The 15,981-nt window shown below is 47.1% G+C and overlaps 1 protein-coding gene across 32 annotated transcripts in view; it reads left to right on the top strand.

Moving 5' to 3' along the window:
* The window catches only part of Ablim1 (actin-binding LIM protein 1), a 282,612-nt gene that overhangs the window by 127,077 nt on the left and 139,554 nt on the right, over positions 1-15,981 (top strand). For 31 of the 32 annotated variants that reach the window (NM_001362445.1, NM_001362446.1, NM_001290813.2 and 28 more), the window contains exon 2: positions 14,809-14,943. In NM_001362445.1, the coding sequence (NP_001349374.1) occupies positions 14,809-14,943 (135 nt within the window). Of the gene's footprint in view, positions 1-5,920; positions 6,043-14,808; positions 14,944-15,981 lie in introns of those variants that run through there. The other variant, XM_017318173.2, reaches the window with a different exon arrangement.

Raw genomic sequence — 15,981 nt, 5'->3', positions numbered from 1 at the left:
TCTGCTGCTCCGTATTTAAAACACTATGAGAGACTAAGAACAGCGGATGGATATTAAAAACAGCAGGGCTATTCCCCACTGGAATGCCCAATGGAAAATGGGAAAGAGATTTGAGAAGCCCCCAGAAAAACAACAGGGGTTCTGGGTCCCTGGGAAGAGAGAAGGCCCCACAGATGGTGGACACATTAGATGGGTGTCTCCTCTTCATAGGTCCCCATCTCAGTAGCCAGTCAGGGGTCAAGAGAATTGGATCTGATAGCAGGAACGGAATCTGCTGGGCTGTGGGTTTGAGCATGTGCCCCACTGCTCTTGCTAACCAAGAGGACCCAGCCTAGGCTTGAACTACAGCAGTGTGATTCCAGTAATGACCTTGATCAAATCAATTTTATTGAAGTCTGTTTCCTGTTGGTTTTGGGGGGGGTGGTAATCTGTTCACTTGCTGTCTATTTTGGGGTCTCTTGTAACTCAGGCTGACCTCAAAAATCCTCAGAAAGATGACCTTGAACTCTGACCTTCCTGCCTTAGTCTCCCAAGTGCTGGAATTATCACTGTGCACCACCTGACACACAGTTTGTGGGTACCATGGAAGCTCTGAGATGCTCTTACCTTTAGTAAGTTGTTAGTGCTGGGAGGGATGCTGGTAAAACCTGAAAGGTGGAAGACAGAGGTGTTGTGTAGGGACTCAAAGAAACAAAGAATTTTGTATTGAAGAAAGAGAAAGGGGCTTTATGGGACAGGGAGCAGAGAAGATGAGCCTTTAGGGTTCTGTAAACCTCTTAAAGAGGGAACTGACTTGGTGGTTGATTCAGTTTGCATCTGCAACACTGTATCTACTCCCGAGTAATTACCACTGAACATTGAGTGAGCCAGTGAGTGAATGGGCACTGTGGTGCTGTGTGTGGGTCCATGGGTCAGAGGTGTTCAGTGTTTAGACTTGTTGGGGAAATTGTTTACCAAACCCTATGTGAGAAAATTGACCTAGATACAGATGTAAATAAAATATAGGCTTGACGGGAAAGCACTCCCTTTCTGTCAGTGAGCTCTCATAAGTAACTGTGTGGCACAGTTCATCTGAGCATGGTTAAACTGATACACAGTGGCAAGGCAGAGCATGGTCCATGGTTGACTCTGTTAGGTGGTTGTGGTTGACTGAGCTCTGAAGGCTGAAGAGATGTGCAGCCTTGGATAAAGGATTATTGAGGGTCTCTATCATGTTGATGCATTAGAATCCATGAAGTGTAGGCTCTGCCTGGAGAAACACAGATAGACACGTGTGGCAGGGTGCATTGTACCCAACAAACATGGCGGTGGCATGAGAAAGGCCTTGTGGGTCAGACAGGAGCCTCCAAAAGCCAGACAAGTGACTTGACAAAGTAGAGACAGGGTGCATTGGAGAGAGTGTCCCCCTCTGAAGAAGACAGGCTACCACTCCCGTAGGCGACCATAGAAAACCTTCTGTTTTCAAAGGCATCTGAAGATTCTTGTGTAGGCACTCTAAACACTTAAATTCAAGCAAATGACTGGACTGTTCCTACAAATCAATTGTGTGGCCCAAGCAGAAAGAGCCTGTGGCCAGAACGATGGAGAAGGACTCTCAGGTTAAGCCCCGGGTCTTACCAGTACAAACAGGAAAACGTCCACCCCTCCTGGCAAGCCTGGCTCCACATGGATGCCCACCAGTGTCTAGAATAGAAGTCATGTGAGACTGGCGTCAGAGGAGGCCCTGGCCCAGGAGTCCTTGGTCAATGCAATTGAATGAGTATTTTTTGTAGACCTCAGTGTTATGTTGCTTTGTTTGGGCATTTTTTGTCTCATTGGTCTTTTCCTTGTATATTTTGGTTTCATTTTTGTTTTTATGTACGGCTCTTATTTTTTTATGTGAATGTTTCTTGTTCTTTGTTGTTGTTTGTTTAAACAGAGAAAAGACAGACATAGAGATGAGTGGGTGAGAGGTGGGGAGGAGCTGGGGGGAGTGAGATCAGAATACATTTTATAAAAATTCCTAATTCAAAATTAATAAAATAATAAAAGTTATTGCTAATGTTTAAAAATGCCACCTGAGGCATCCAGACCTTCATGCTCTGCTCTATCTTAAATACACTGATCGTGACCCATACAACTGACTTTGTGTTCCAAAGAGTCAAGCTGAGAAGTTTGAAATCTGCTTGGTTAGGACGTGTGCACCCTGTGACATTTCCTCTTATTTTTGTGTCGCGCTTGCCATTCATTGTTCTGAAAAACGGTCTCATGTGGCTAAGCTACCCTCCAGCCTCATTATGAGGATAATTTTGGACTTCTGATTTCCTGCCTCTACCTCCAGAGTGACCGGATTACAGGTGTGCACCACCACGCCCAGTTTATGCATCAATGGGGACTGAACCGAGGGTGCTGTGCGTGCTGAATAAGCAGTTTGCAGCCTGAAAACTGAGCCCACCATGTAAGTTTTACTGAATGGAAACAGAGCAAGGTTCTTCTGTGGATCTAGCCTGGGTATTCCTGTCTCAGGGCTAGTGGGCACATTTTTATTAAATACGTGGCTTTTCACTTGGAACCTATTAAAGCTTCAGCAAGATTTCTGGATCTCTGATGTATCACTGTCCTAATCAAGGCATGGCTGCTCAGTCATGCAGAACGTCACCCAGCCATGGCCCAGCTCTTCCTTCCCCTCTTGGGCATCACATCTGTCTAGCACTCATTTTTTTTTGATATATCAAGGCCTTTCTTTAAAAAAAAATTAAAACTTTGAAGCTCTGGAGAGAGTCCTTCCCTTCCCCCAGGAATGTCGGAGAGGCGAGAGGTTAGTAGCAGGACCTCTCCCGCAACAGAAAAAGCTTGGTCCTTCCTTGGGGTCAGGGTGTGTCTGTCATCACTCCTGTCTTAACTTTGGAAGCTCTCTTGTGACATACAACAGGATTCAAAAGGAACCAGGACTTTGCAGCCCGAGCCCAAGAGTGGCTTCTAGTCATTGGAAGGAGCCAAGTGGCGTTATGTCCAGGGAAGGGCCCTCCTCGGCCCACCCATTTCCTCACTCACTGTACTTTGTCTCAAGCAAAACAACACTTGTAATCCTGTAACCCCAAGATAGCACAGGCCCACAGGAGTTGGCTTCCTGTGGCCAATGTGTCCCACTTTTCTATGGTAGGATCTCCCTGACAGCTTTTACCTGTTGGGTTCTTGATCACTAGAGGAGCATTGTGATGACTCTAGACCATCTCTATGTGTAAATGTTTGACTAAGCAGTGTGTTGACCTTACAGGAACGGCAGCTCAGGTTGGAGCTGACAGCTGTGTGGCTCAGGACTCTTTCTGGCCATCCCAGCTGGCTGTTCCACATCCCCCTGACCTGCTCAGAAGACATGTGGTTCAGCATCCCTCTAGCTTCTCCCTGTAGAGAGCTCTGTTTTATGTGCCTCTGGCCAGAGGGCTGAGCCAGAGCTGGTGTAAGTCTCTATCTACCTACTGCTTCAGCTAGAGACTTAAAGACTTAAAACTACCACATTGCCACAAATTCCTCACCGAAAGATAGAGTGAGCCCATGATTCCCTCAGAAATCAAGGTTAGCAGCTCCTGGGTAATGACACCTGAACTGAGCCAATCTCTGACCTCTATACCACCTGTCCACAAACACTCATACACATCTCCACATATCCCCACACGAGCACACACACACACACACACACACACACACCATCATTCAGTATGTTATTTCAAGATACAACCGCTTTGATTTTCAAAAATGTGTCCTAAACCCCTCCTGGCACCTGAGTTTTGTAAGCAACCAATCACCTACCAACCAATCACAACCTAGTGTTTTGTTTTTTGTTTTTGTTTTTTACCTTTGGTGGCTGACCCCCGTGTTAACATTCCTCCAGAAAAGTTGTGTTTGCAGAAACCCCAGCGTGAGGCGTAGACTGGGTGTGACAGCTCTTGTTCAAATTTCTTATATCTGGCTTGTTCTCGGCCTCCTTTCTGAGAGGCGTTGGCAATGACGTAGGACACAGAAGTTGTGTTGATGGGAGGGTTTTGAGTATTCTCCTGGTGGGAGGTAGACATGTAGGGGATTCCTATCTCTGTGTGCGCAGTGGATCCTCATTACCATGCAAATGTGAAGGGTCTGACGATAACAGGTACTAACCAAACCTGTTGCTTTGTTTGAAATCTATGGACAGTAAGTCTCTGGAGTCTACAGAGTCCGGGACTGAGCAGAGGGAGGCATGGCAGCTTATGGGTGCAGGGTTTCTTTTGGAGGTAATGAAAAGTGTTTCAAAATCAGATTGTGGTGGGGGTTGGCAGATAGCTCAGCTGGTGAAGTGCTCACCTTACAAATGGTGAGTCCACTTAGCATAAAATCTGGGTGTGGTGGGACATGCTTATAAGCCCAGCTCTGAGGTGACAGAGATGGGAGGGTATCTGGGAGCTCCCTGGCAAGCCAGCCTAGCCTATGTGGCACATTCCGTACCTATGAGAGGCCCTGATTGTAAAGAATTGTGGGTGATGCCTAAGGAATGAATGACACCCAAGATTATCCTTTGCTTCCATACATGACACTTAAGAATGCACATGTACACAGCTACACACACACACACACACACTTGAATGTGAATGTGCACACACACAAATTAGACAGTGGTGATCACTGCAGAACTCGGCAGCTATACCAAGGACTATCAAATTGCACACTTTAATGGATGTGTTGTACGATAGCCAAGTGTGTCTCACTAAAAGGGTTTTTTGTAGTGAGAACTCCTGCCTCAGCACCCTGGAATGCTGAAATGGTGACTCGGAGCTGGGAGAATCCTCGGGTGATATAGACAGTTCTGACAAGAGGCAGGCACCCATCCCTGGAATTCAGAAGACCATACAACCTAACACTCAACATAAGTGGCTCGGGGTGGTGTGTGTGGACATTCTGCAACCAAGGGCCTTAAGCTGTGACCCGACTTGAACTTTACTACTGAAACACCCAGAGACAACCATAGCTCCTGCTTATTTCTCAAACACTCTTCTGTCAGGCAAGGCACTGAACCCCAGGGTTCGTTCCACTTACAAGCTCTCCTAAGTGATAAGGTAAGATTGTGCCAAGGAGGAACCCGAGGCTCAAAGACAAGAAGCAGGCTGTTCATAGTCACAGCCTTAAGAGGAACAGAGCTAAGAATGGCGCCAACACGTCTAACCAGTACCCCTTGGGCAAACACCTCCCAGTTCTCAACACATTCCCACATCGGACAGAGCCCGGGAGCTCCCACTTCATTTGTGGTGTGAACTGATGCTCCATAGAGGACCAGACCACACTCATCGAAGCCCTCATCTCAAGATGCAAATAAGGACCTTATTTAACTTCTAGGTTCCTTAGTTTGTTCTTCAGAGACACGGGGCCACCTCATTCCCTGCCTTACACACCTCCGTTGGCCTCGCTTACACTGTCCTCCAGCCAAACCTGATTTCCTAATGTGCCCGCCCAGACATGAGCTATCCCACTCTTGAGGTGTCTTTCTCCTCTGCCCAGGAAGTTCTGCCTACCTCAAAGGACTAGCTAGAGCTGACCATAGCGCACAGTCAGAATGGGTTCACACTACTTCAGCAGGCACACCGAGTCAGAATCGGTTCACACTGCTTGTAGGCAGTTAGATTTGCCCGTGAAGGAGGTTCCACCAAAGTGTTTATTCACCGTTTCTGCCTCTGACCCCACGTGTGCTTTGTTCAGGAGCTAGCCGCTTCCCTTCCATTGAGCAGCGACGAGCCCTTAACAGTAAAATAAGAGAACGAACAAGTCACTAGGGTTAATGCTGTCTGTCACCTGGATGACTTGCAAGGTGGCAGGTATGGGTTATGTGTGTTTGCCTTTGCTTGCAAGGGCCACACCCTGCAAACTTACGTCATACTGAAAGCCTGATCGGGCTGAACTTCAGGTCTGGGAGGATCCAGGACTAGAGAGCGGCTTTAGAAACTGTAGCTTGCCTGACATTGCAGTTGGCCCCTGCGAATGCTGGCTCATGCTTTCATCTCCCAGTGTGGATGAGGATGCTAGAGGCCCCCGGGGGAGGTGAGTTTGGATGTCTGTTTCCAGGGGAGGAGTGAGAGAGCCTTTTTGAGGAAGGGTCCAAATGCCTGTACTGCAACTTACAAACACCCAAAAGGTCAAAAAAGCCTCACTCTGCTGTTTGTGGCAATGTGACCTTGGGACAGCAGTGCACGGGTAAATGTTTAACGTCAGCCTTCCAGTGGGCCTAGAGGTGTAAGATACCTAACTTAGCAACCTTTAAGCTACCGAGTAAGGCCACTGGCTTACATAGCCAGCTGTCCTAGAGTCCCCACTGCTGAACAAATTGTAACCTCTGAAAGCTCGGTTTTTCCATCAGTATGAGGATGAGGCTGTTGTAATTTTTGACCACCTCTTATATGGTGTGAAATGCTGCCAAGCTCATCTGGAATGCTGTAGTTAGTGGGTTAATGATCCCAAGTGTGTTCTAGAACATAAGAAGAAGCAGTCAGAGCACCAAGACAGAGACAACCGGGAGGCTCTGTGCGGTCTCGACAAGCGGGTGCTCTGTGCAGGGACACTGAAGCTGACTTTAGCGCTTGGCTTTGTTGTTTAACTGTCCAAGGAGTCTGGGTCAGGAGCCATGGCGGGATCCTCAGCTTACACGCTCGCGCCACTCTGACCTCTGTCTTGACTCATATTCCCACAGATGGCTCAAATGGCATCACAGGGCCTTCCCGCCTCACAATCAGGATGGCCCTGGCTCTCTCCTAGCCCATTAAGATGTGGTGATCTGCCAGGAGGTTTGACTTGATCCAGTTCTAAGAGGAATTTCTGATGCAGGGACAGTGTGAGGTCTCCTGGTGGCCTTAAAAGCTCTATAAAATTCCAGGGGTTTCTGTCCTATTTCAGACCTTCCTGTGTCTATAGGTTCCTGACTGTCCTTTGTGACATTCAGCTGACATAGGCTTTGGTTCTCAGGCTGCTGCCCCAGGAAGCAGTGAGCTTCACATAGGCTGCCCTGTCGCCCTGGGGCCTGTTGTTGACTGCTGTACTATCTTGGGGAAGTTGAAACACTTGGCTGGAGAGGGAAGGCCTGGATTGGGTTCCTTATTTTCTGGCAGAGTCTATCTGATTGCTGCCTGTCTATTAGGACTGTACCATAAGGTAAAATTCCAGCAGGCGGAGACAGGGCAAAGGAGAGTGTTGGCCTGATGAGTCATGACAGTCACTGGTGTGTCCAGGAAGTCACTCTAGGAAGGGAGGGAAGACAAGGCACTGGTGATGTCATGTTTTCTGAGACCCACCTTCTTGTGCAGCAGGCAGGTGGAACACGGAGAGCACACATGAGATTTGAGTCACTTAAGGCAGAGCCTCCCTACCTCGAGGGGAATTAGATTAACTAGATTTGAGCCTGGGATGTTTCTATCCTCAGGAGCCCAGCAGAAGGGTGGACAGGTTGCCACAGACAGGCAAATGGAGAACAGGGATACCTTCCTAGTAGAAAGCCACAAGTGGCACAGGTAGGCAAGAACAGAGCCCACCTGCGGGGCTGTTTGCGCCAAGTAATAATTCTGATTACCAGACTCACAAGGTATCAGGAAAGCAGGTCGCAGAGGCCAATTCAAGAGAAAGCTCATTTGGACCACTAATGACAGGGTAACCCCGTGTGTAGCTTCTGGTAACTACCACTTGCCACAGCAGGAAATGAGCTGCGGAGTAAACTGCGCATTAAGCACCCCGTGCATTTATTTAACCACTTGCGTTTCTCATTTCCTGTACCGCTCTAAGCTCAAAGAAAGGGAGTGGGAGGCGGGAGAGAGCACAACTCTAGGATGTGCTTAGAAGGTGGCAGAAGCTGGGAGAGTTAGGCAGTGAAGCAGTGGCTGCTACACAGACTCCCAAGGGGACAGGCATCCTGTCTTTAAGCAGAGTCTGTGTGTGTGTGCATGTATGCGTGCACATGTGTATGCATGCACGTGTATGTGTGTGTGTGTACTCGTATGTATGCCTGTGTATACATGTCTTTGTGTGCACAAATGTATGTGTGCATATGTGCGCATGTATGTGTGTGTTCATATGTGTGCATGTGCATGTAGGTACGTGTGTGGACTCATATGTGTGCCTGCGTGTACATGTCTGTATGTGCACATGTGCATGTGTGTGTATGTGTGTGCTCATATGTGTGCATGCATGCGTGTGTGTGTGTGTGTGTGTGTGTGTGTGTGTTCGAATGGGGAGGAAGCTAGGAGATGATATCAGATGTCCTACTCTATCATGGTCCCTCTTATTCCCTTGAGATGGGATCTCTCATGGAGTCACTGTTTTTTTCTGGACTGGCTGACCAGGAAGCTTCAGTGATCTCTGCTTCCTACAGCATGGATTACAGGGACATGTGTGGCCATGCCAGGTTTTTAGTATAGATCCAAACTCAGGTCTTCATCCTTGTGCAGCTAAGATTCTTACCCACTGAGCCATTCCCACAATTCGTAGAGTCATCGTCACCATGCATAGTCCCCTCCTATAGCAATGCAGGCAGTCTGACCCTGAGAAAGACTCTGATCTTGCCTGTACGGGGCAGGCAGCTCTTCCTCACAGTCTCACCTTTGTGGACTCTTCTCTTCACATAGCTCCTTCCAAAGCTCTTGTATTCCACGAGCTTTTCCCCATTTGCTTATGTATCTGTTTACTAGCCGGCATCCCTCTCCAGTGACGATGCAGTCGGGTCTTCGTCTTTTCCGAGCTGGCTAATAGGAATCTAAAGTGCCTGCCTGCCGCACTAGCTCTGTTTCCTCCTCTGCTGAATCACATTTTCCTGTGGAAATTCCAGCCTCCTGCAGTTTCCAAGTCTGAGCCTTGGAGCAGACTGTTTCAGATGTGGGATCTTGGGCAAGGTGTTCACCTCTTCTTGATTGGGTTTCCTGTAAACCCTGTATTCTGTAAACAAGAGTAGGGAACAGTACCTCACATGGCATGTGTGGGGAAGGTCTGTCTGTGATTGGCACACCAGGACAGTACAAGGTCTGGAACACATTAGTTCGTAAATATCACATGTAATAGTGATTTACTAATGTGTGTATGTGTGTGTGTGTGTGTGTGTGTTCCTGGGGACACATGTGCATGTGCGTGCAAATGTGTAGAGGTCAAAGGGCATTCTCAGTTGTCATATGTTCCTCAGGAACTGTCCCACCTTCTTTTAGAGACAGGGTCTCTGATTTTTACCTGGAATTCACAGGGATCCTCCTGGTCCCAGTTCTCCTGTGCTGGTTACAAGTGCAAGCCACCATCCTATGTATCTGCACACGCCACACACATATATATGCACACATACAAGTGAGATGGAGAAGCCACCAGATGGCTGGACTTGTGCATCATTCCAGCCGTGAATCCAGCTGTAGCTGGGAATGCCCGCTGCTTGCTTCCCTCTGATTGGCAGCAGTTAGAGCAAATGGCCGAGAGAGTCAACACATATACCAAGAGGTTACTGGAACCCTGTCTTACCACCTTTATATATTCTTTATGTTCTGTGGGTCACATGACCCCAGCTGTACAAGCACCTGCCCTTAAATCTGACAGAAGTTTCCTCACAAAAGAATTTTCAGTCCTGTAAAGATCCTGTGACGTACTCTTGCCTCCTGAATGCTGATTCATCACTAGCTGAACTAATAATGTGCCTCAGATTGCAGTTCCCAGGGTCCCCAATAAAGCCTTCCCCACACCCCCCCCTTTTTTTTTTTTTTTTTTTTTGCAGTTTTTGAGCAGAACTGGTCAACAAAGATATAGGAAAGGAAACCTTTGACCCCTCCATGCCATCTCAGAAACTCAGACCTGTGTCAGAACCTGATCCTGAGGTGTCCTGGGCTGGACCTTGTCAGTCAGGTTGGATTTGGAGAGGTGGGACAGACAAGAGCCGATTTAAACAGGGTGCACAAAGCCTGCGGAGACCTTGGGGGAAATACTGCCTGGGGTCAGGAAGTGGCCCTCAAGTTCGGCTCAAGAGAGATTAGTGTGACAATCCCACTACATAACATTCAAGTGCTTGCTCTCTGGAGTTGAGACACCCACCCCCTGTTCAAACCCCCACCCCCACCCCACAGTGGGACAAGTCCTCCGCTGATGGAGCTCCATTTTAGAGATCTCAGAGGCTAGTGTCACTGACATTCCTGATGCCAGCAGAGAACCTTGAACTTGTCCCATTGTGAACTGGAGAGCTAGTGGGGGTTTCTCTGTAGTTGTTTGGTTTTTGTTCTTTTAAACATAATTACTTAAAAAATTAGAATACAGGAATTGAGATATAATGCAGCAGTCTCTATACCTAAACACCAAGTTTCCCTCATTATGGATATGTAAGTACAATTCATTTGTTATAATAAGCCAGACAGTGTTTCTAACAGACTTAATAAGGCCCATGTTTCTTAGTGTTTTTAAGTTTAATTTTTTTAAGATTTATAATTATATTATTCCCCCCCTCATTCATAATCTCTCTTTGTTATTGTTGCTTATATATAAACATATAAATACAGCCTGCTCAGTCCACTTAGTGTTATTTATTCCAGGGCTGACCACTTGGTATTGGAAAATCAGTTAGGGTGCTCTCACCTGGGAAAGACTATCCCCTCCCCTCCACTTGCATACAGCTCCCAACTCAAAGGCTGAGGAGGACCGTGACATGGGTGTCTCTCAGTATGTCATATGATCCAGAGGACATGTAACACACCTGAGTCCTGGCACAGGTCCAGGGTCTTTCCTGCCTGGAGTGTTTCATTTCACAGGTCCTAGCTTCACGTCCGTCTCCAAGAGGGCCTGGGGGTGCAGGGTAGGCTCTGTAATGGCCTCTGCCTGAGGACACCAGAGGTCGCTCAGGGTCATACTTCCTAACCTTCTGCCAGCGCTGGCGCTTCAGAGGGGCAGCTGGACCACTTTATTTGACTGTGAAAGTGAACCCACAGTTCCTTGGGCTTAGCTTGCAGTAGGCAGTGTTGTCAGAGGGGCCAGAGTCTCTCCAAACTTGGAGCTATGCCCTGGAGAAATCTACATCTCAGGTTCTTTTGTTTCAGTATTATCCAGAAAGATGCAACTGCTGTGGGAGTTCCCTGCACTTCTCCTTAAGATGAACAAGCCATGGAAGATTTTCATGGCTTGTGTGTGCGTGCGTGCACACACACACACACACACACACACACATACATACATACACACGCACATGCACACACACACACATGCACACACACGCACATGCACACACACACATACACACACACACACACACAAACACACATGCACATGCCTTCCAGGGTAAATCATTGGCCACTAGAAACAGTGGGAAGAGTTAAGAAGCCTTGGGCAAAGGGCACATGACAGGAATGTGAGCTCTTTAGTCCTCAGTTTCCCCATCAGTAGAAGAAACAGAGAACACCCAGGCTCTGATGGACTCATCAGCGTGAAAATTAGCAAAAGTGAGCGACTCCGTGAATGCAGCTCTGATGTTGTACTGTAAATCTTAACTATTTTTAGCGGCTTACTTGATGAGAATGCTAGCAGTCAGGCCATGACGGCTCAGGGGTTAAGAGGCACACTGGTCTTGGAGAGGACCTGAGTTTGGGTTCCCAGTAACCATGTGGTTCATCCCACAACCACCTGTAATGCTCCAGTGATCCGTTCCTCTCTCCTGGCCTACATGGACACTTCACTCACATACATACATACATACATACATACATACATACATACATGGACCATCCACATACTTACACACATAATTAAAAATAAAAGTAAAATCATTTTTCAGAAAAACTGCTAAAGTTCTTCATCTGGAATGTGTGTAAGAATTGCTTGAGAAATTTATTAGAAGATTACTGACCCCACACCTGGGCAAATACTGGGGATTTTTTAATTAAAGAAAGATACAAGGATTTATAATTCTAGGGTTGGCACAGTTACCTTGGTGATAGCCAGGATCCTGGGCCTACTAGAGACATGCACTGTCTTACATGTCATAAATGTATGTCATACACTGACATATACATATGCTGTCCTACATGTGTCATAAATGTATGTCATACACTGACATATACATATGCTGTCCTACATGTGTCATAAATGTATGTCATACACTGACATATACTGTCATACATGTGACATAAATGTATGTGATACACTGACATACACATACACTGTCATACATGTGACATAAATGTATGTGATACACTGGCATACACATGCACTGTCATACATGTGACATAAATATATGCAATACACTGACATACACATACACTGTCATACATGTGACATAAATGTATGTGATACACTGACATACACATACACTGTCATACATGTGACATAAATGTATGCAATACACTGACATACATATACACTGTCATACATGTGACATAAATGTATATGATACACTGACATGCTATCCTACATGTGTCATAAATGTATGTCATATACTGACATATATACACATAAACTGTCAGTGTTCTCTCTAAAAGCCAAACCCCAGTTGTTACTTGTGGAACTGCCTGTAAAATTGGCTAAATACCTTACAACGATTTCCTGCCTTATCCTAATGGTCTGGGAGGATCGTAGCAGGTGCAGAAGGGCCTTGGTGTGGACCTCTGCACTCACACTAGCTGCTGCTCTGAGTGGGTGCTCAGCATCTCTGAAGTCTGATTCCCTCATCCACCAAGTGGGAGCACTACTGCTCATCCCACTGCCAGGGAAGGGTGGTGCAACTGGAATAAATGACTTACGTGTAAGAACCATGCCCGGTATTAGAAAGGCACCCAGTGGTGATAACTTTTCTTGTTAACTGGAAGAGACTGAGCAAGCATTACTGAAAGAACCTTCCTCTTGGTGCCCATGTGGCTAGATTCTTGGCATGGTTGCACATTGTTCTCAGAGATCTTGATAGCATGTACACCCCACCCACCCCAGTTCCTGTAGAAAATATGAATTTGGAGGTAAATACAGGTTTTCAAGAGAGATCTTATCTGATGGATAAAGGAATGCAGGTGGCTTGTGATGCTGGCTTCCCTGTTTCTCAGCATTCTTGGGATCCAGGCAACAGCTGCCTCCAGGGATGTGGGTCACATGTGTAGTAGCTTGAAACCACTCCTGCTCCCAATCAAAACCTCACAAGGACCTTGTTCTTTAGAAAATGGGATCAGAAACTAGTGGTTTGCACTGTCTTGCCCAAATGCTTTCCAGCAAAATGAGATTGGGGGTGGGGGGTGGGAAATCCTTTGCAGAACAATGTGTGATTTATACATGCCACAGCACACAGCCAGCTTCTGGCTCTAACGTCCTTTCTACGTTGGGTCTCAGCAGTCTCACATTAGCTGCCCAGGGAAGTTTTCCTACTTGAAAAACTTTTAAAACTGTCATTGGTCTTTGTGTTGGATCAAGTATAGATCCCGTAATAAGTCATATGGATTCTAAGGCTCTTCACTGGACCAGGAAGTTGCTAGCAATGAGAACCGATTGACATTCTATGGCCAAAGTAAACTGCAGAGGCACAAGCCCTTGTGCTTGACTGAAACCAGATATTGCATCACTGCCCTACTCTGAAACCAGGGCAGCCAAATTAACCTTGACTTTCTTTAAACCATGCCAGCGTGTCAGAGAGAATCTCTGTAGCCCCTCATACACTCAACCTAGTCCGGTCTTCTTGGGCTGACAGGCAAGGAAGTAGATCACGTGCAGAGGGACCCAGGCTTCCCAGATTGTTATTATTTTTAAATTGATTGCTCATAGTATATGTGAGGATCTGTGTGTACCATGAGACTCTCATAACAGGCCTCCAGTAGATTAGATGCACCCCCAAATTAAGATGGGAAACATTCTCTCACATTGGCAGTGAGACACTGTTCCACACAGCCTAAGTAGTTACCAATGCTTGAGCATTCTGCTCTGAGAGGGGAGCTGGGATGTGAAATACAGGCAGAGGAGAAACCAAGCAAATTATAAGAAATGGTCTCCACCTGTAAGGAGCCATTGATTTACAGGGAACTCTTACTGGAATGTGCTAAGTCAGCAAAAAGATGCCACTATCGCTGATTGCAAATCACTAAGCAAAACAAGATTGTAATGACCCAGTGTACAGTCCCCGAAAAGTTGAAGTGGAAGGCAGAGATAGCATGGTCCGAACGAGCCAGCACATGTGTCCCCAGTGGACTGTTACAGCTGCCACTGACCCACACAGCTGTGGATCCAAGATTGTGGGGTGGGGTATGTGTGTCCGGCTCATGCTCACTGAATGGCCGAGTGCACACCTCCCCACTCTCGTGGATCGTTTACTGATAAGGTCCATGAGGGTACCTGGGTTGGAGGTGGCCAGCTATCAGGAAGCATTTCAACTTATGATTCAAGGCTTATAAAGTTTTGGGGGACTGAGGGTCGGAACCTCAAGGACGAGCAAAGGCTGGAGGCAACAAAAGACCTTACTAGCAAGGGGAAGCATTTCAGGATCTCAGGTGCTAGCTGAGCAGGTTTTGTCAGGAGAAAGGAAATTGAACCTGTAATCTAACTGAGGCGACAATACATTCCTCAGGTAGAGGCGTGGGGGAAGAATTCCCCAGTCAAGGTCAGAGAAGAAGTCCCCTGCTAATGAAGGGAGTCTCTCCTATTGTGCCAAGCCCAGGGGCTATCTGGTTGTGGTGGACTTTGATCTTAAGTAGCAGAGTTTTCCCACCGCCGAGTGGCTCATCTGCTGCTGCGTGGTGGGGATAGTCACGCATCCTTGTACAGACCGTGGTGTTTTGTTTTGTTTTGTTTTGTTTTGTTTGTAATACTCCCTTCTCAACCAGATCATTTGCTGTTTCTTTTCAGTGGCCCATCCTCAGGACCCTCACCACTCGTCGGAGAAACCTGTCATTCACTGCCATAAATGCGGGGAGCCATGCAAGGGCGAAGTGCTACGGGTGCAGACCAAGCATTTCCACATCAAATGCTTCACCTGCAAAGGTACAGTACCTTCGGCCCTGCTCAGTGGTGTGCAGCTGTCAGTACCCGGTCTCTGAATGTCACGCCAGACCCTCAGGGGATGTCCGAATGCTGTCCCCCAAGGGGGACCGCAGACCCTGGGGAGAGCGGCTTTATAAAAATTTATTGAAAGTCGAGCTTTGAAATTTCATGTTTTCCTATTTTTTTCCTCTATGAAAGAAGAGATTCCTAGTAAAACAACTGTGTTATCAACTATCTATAGAAGGACTTTTAACATGAGGTGCACAGGGCTGGAGAGATAGATGGCTCAGTGGTCAGGAGCATTTACTGTTCTTGCAGAGGACCCAGGTCGGTTCCCAGCACCCATGTGATGCCTCTAACCACCATCTTCAGCTCCAGTTCCACAAGATATGACACCCACTTTGGCCTCAGTGAACATATCATGTATATGCTTTATATACACAGGTGTAGACAAACATTCATACGTGTAAACACAAAAACCTTTTTAAATAAAAGGTCCGATGCTAAGTCACTGTGTGTGTACGTGTGCTCACACATGTCGAGAAGTGAAAAATCAACCCTCCATTCAGAAAAGCACCTCCCATCTACATGAGACCAACTTTCAGGCCATATCCTGCAGCTCATGAAGGCTGGCTAGTTAGTCTGGACTCACTGGAATAGCATGTCATGTCCCTGTACTTCAGGGAAAGCGGAAGAGGAGAGCACGTGGTGTGTATTTTGAGAAACAGGTCACCAGAGTTCTGGAAGTGTCTCAGTGCTTGGGATGTGCATATGTGCAGTGTAGGGGGAGGAGCGCCCTCTGAGCCTGCTCCCTGGCTCCACTCTGCACTGCCCTGTGCTCTTCTCCTTGGGCACCAGGCATCCTAGGTGTAGACTCTCCACTGCTACCTAACCCACTTGGCCCAGAGGCTCCTGAGTGGTTGATGAGCACCTAGCAAGCATCAGGTGTGTGAACGAGGAGGGTGCTTTCCTGGATGCTGTCAGTTGCTTCTCCCATTGCACGTAAGCTTTTCAGGAGAGAAGCTAGAAGGAAAGACA

Source organism: Mus musculus, chromosome 19 (genome assembly GCF_000001635.26).
Source record: "Mus musculus strain C57BL/6J chromosome 19, GRCm38.p6 C57BL/6J".
In the NCBI taxonomy this organism is placed as follows: domain Eukaryota; kingdom Metazoa; phylum Chordata; class Mammalia; order Rodentia; family Muridae; genus Mus; species Mus musculus.
The sequence above is the reverse complement of the archived record's forward strand: the minus strand, read 5'-3'. Positions and strand labels throughout refer to the sequence as shown.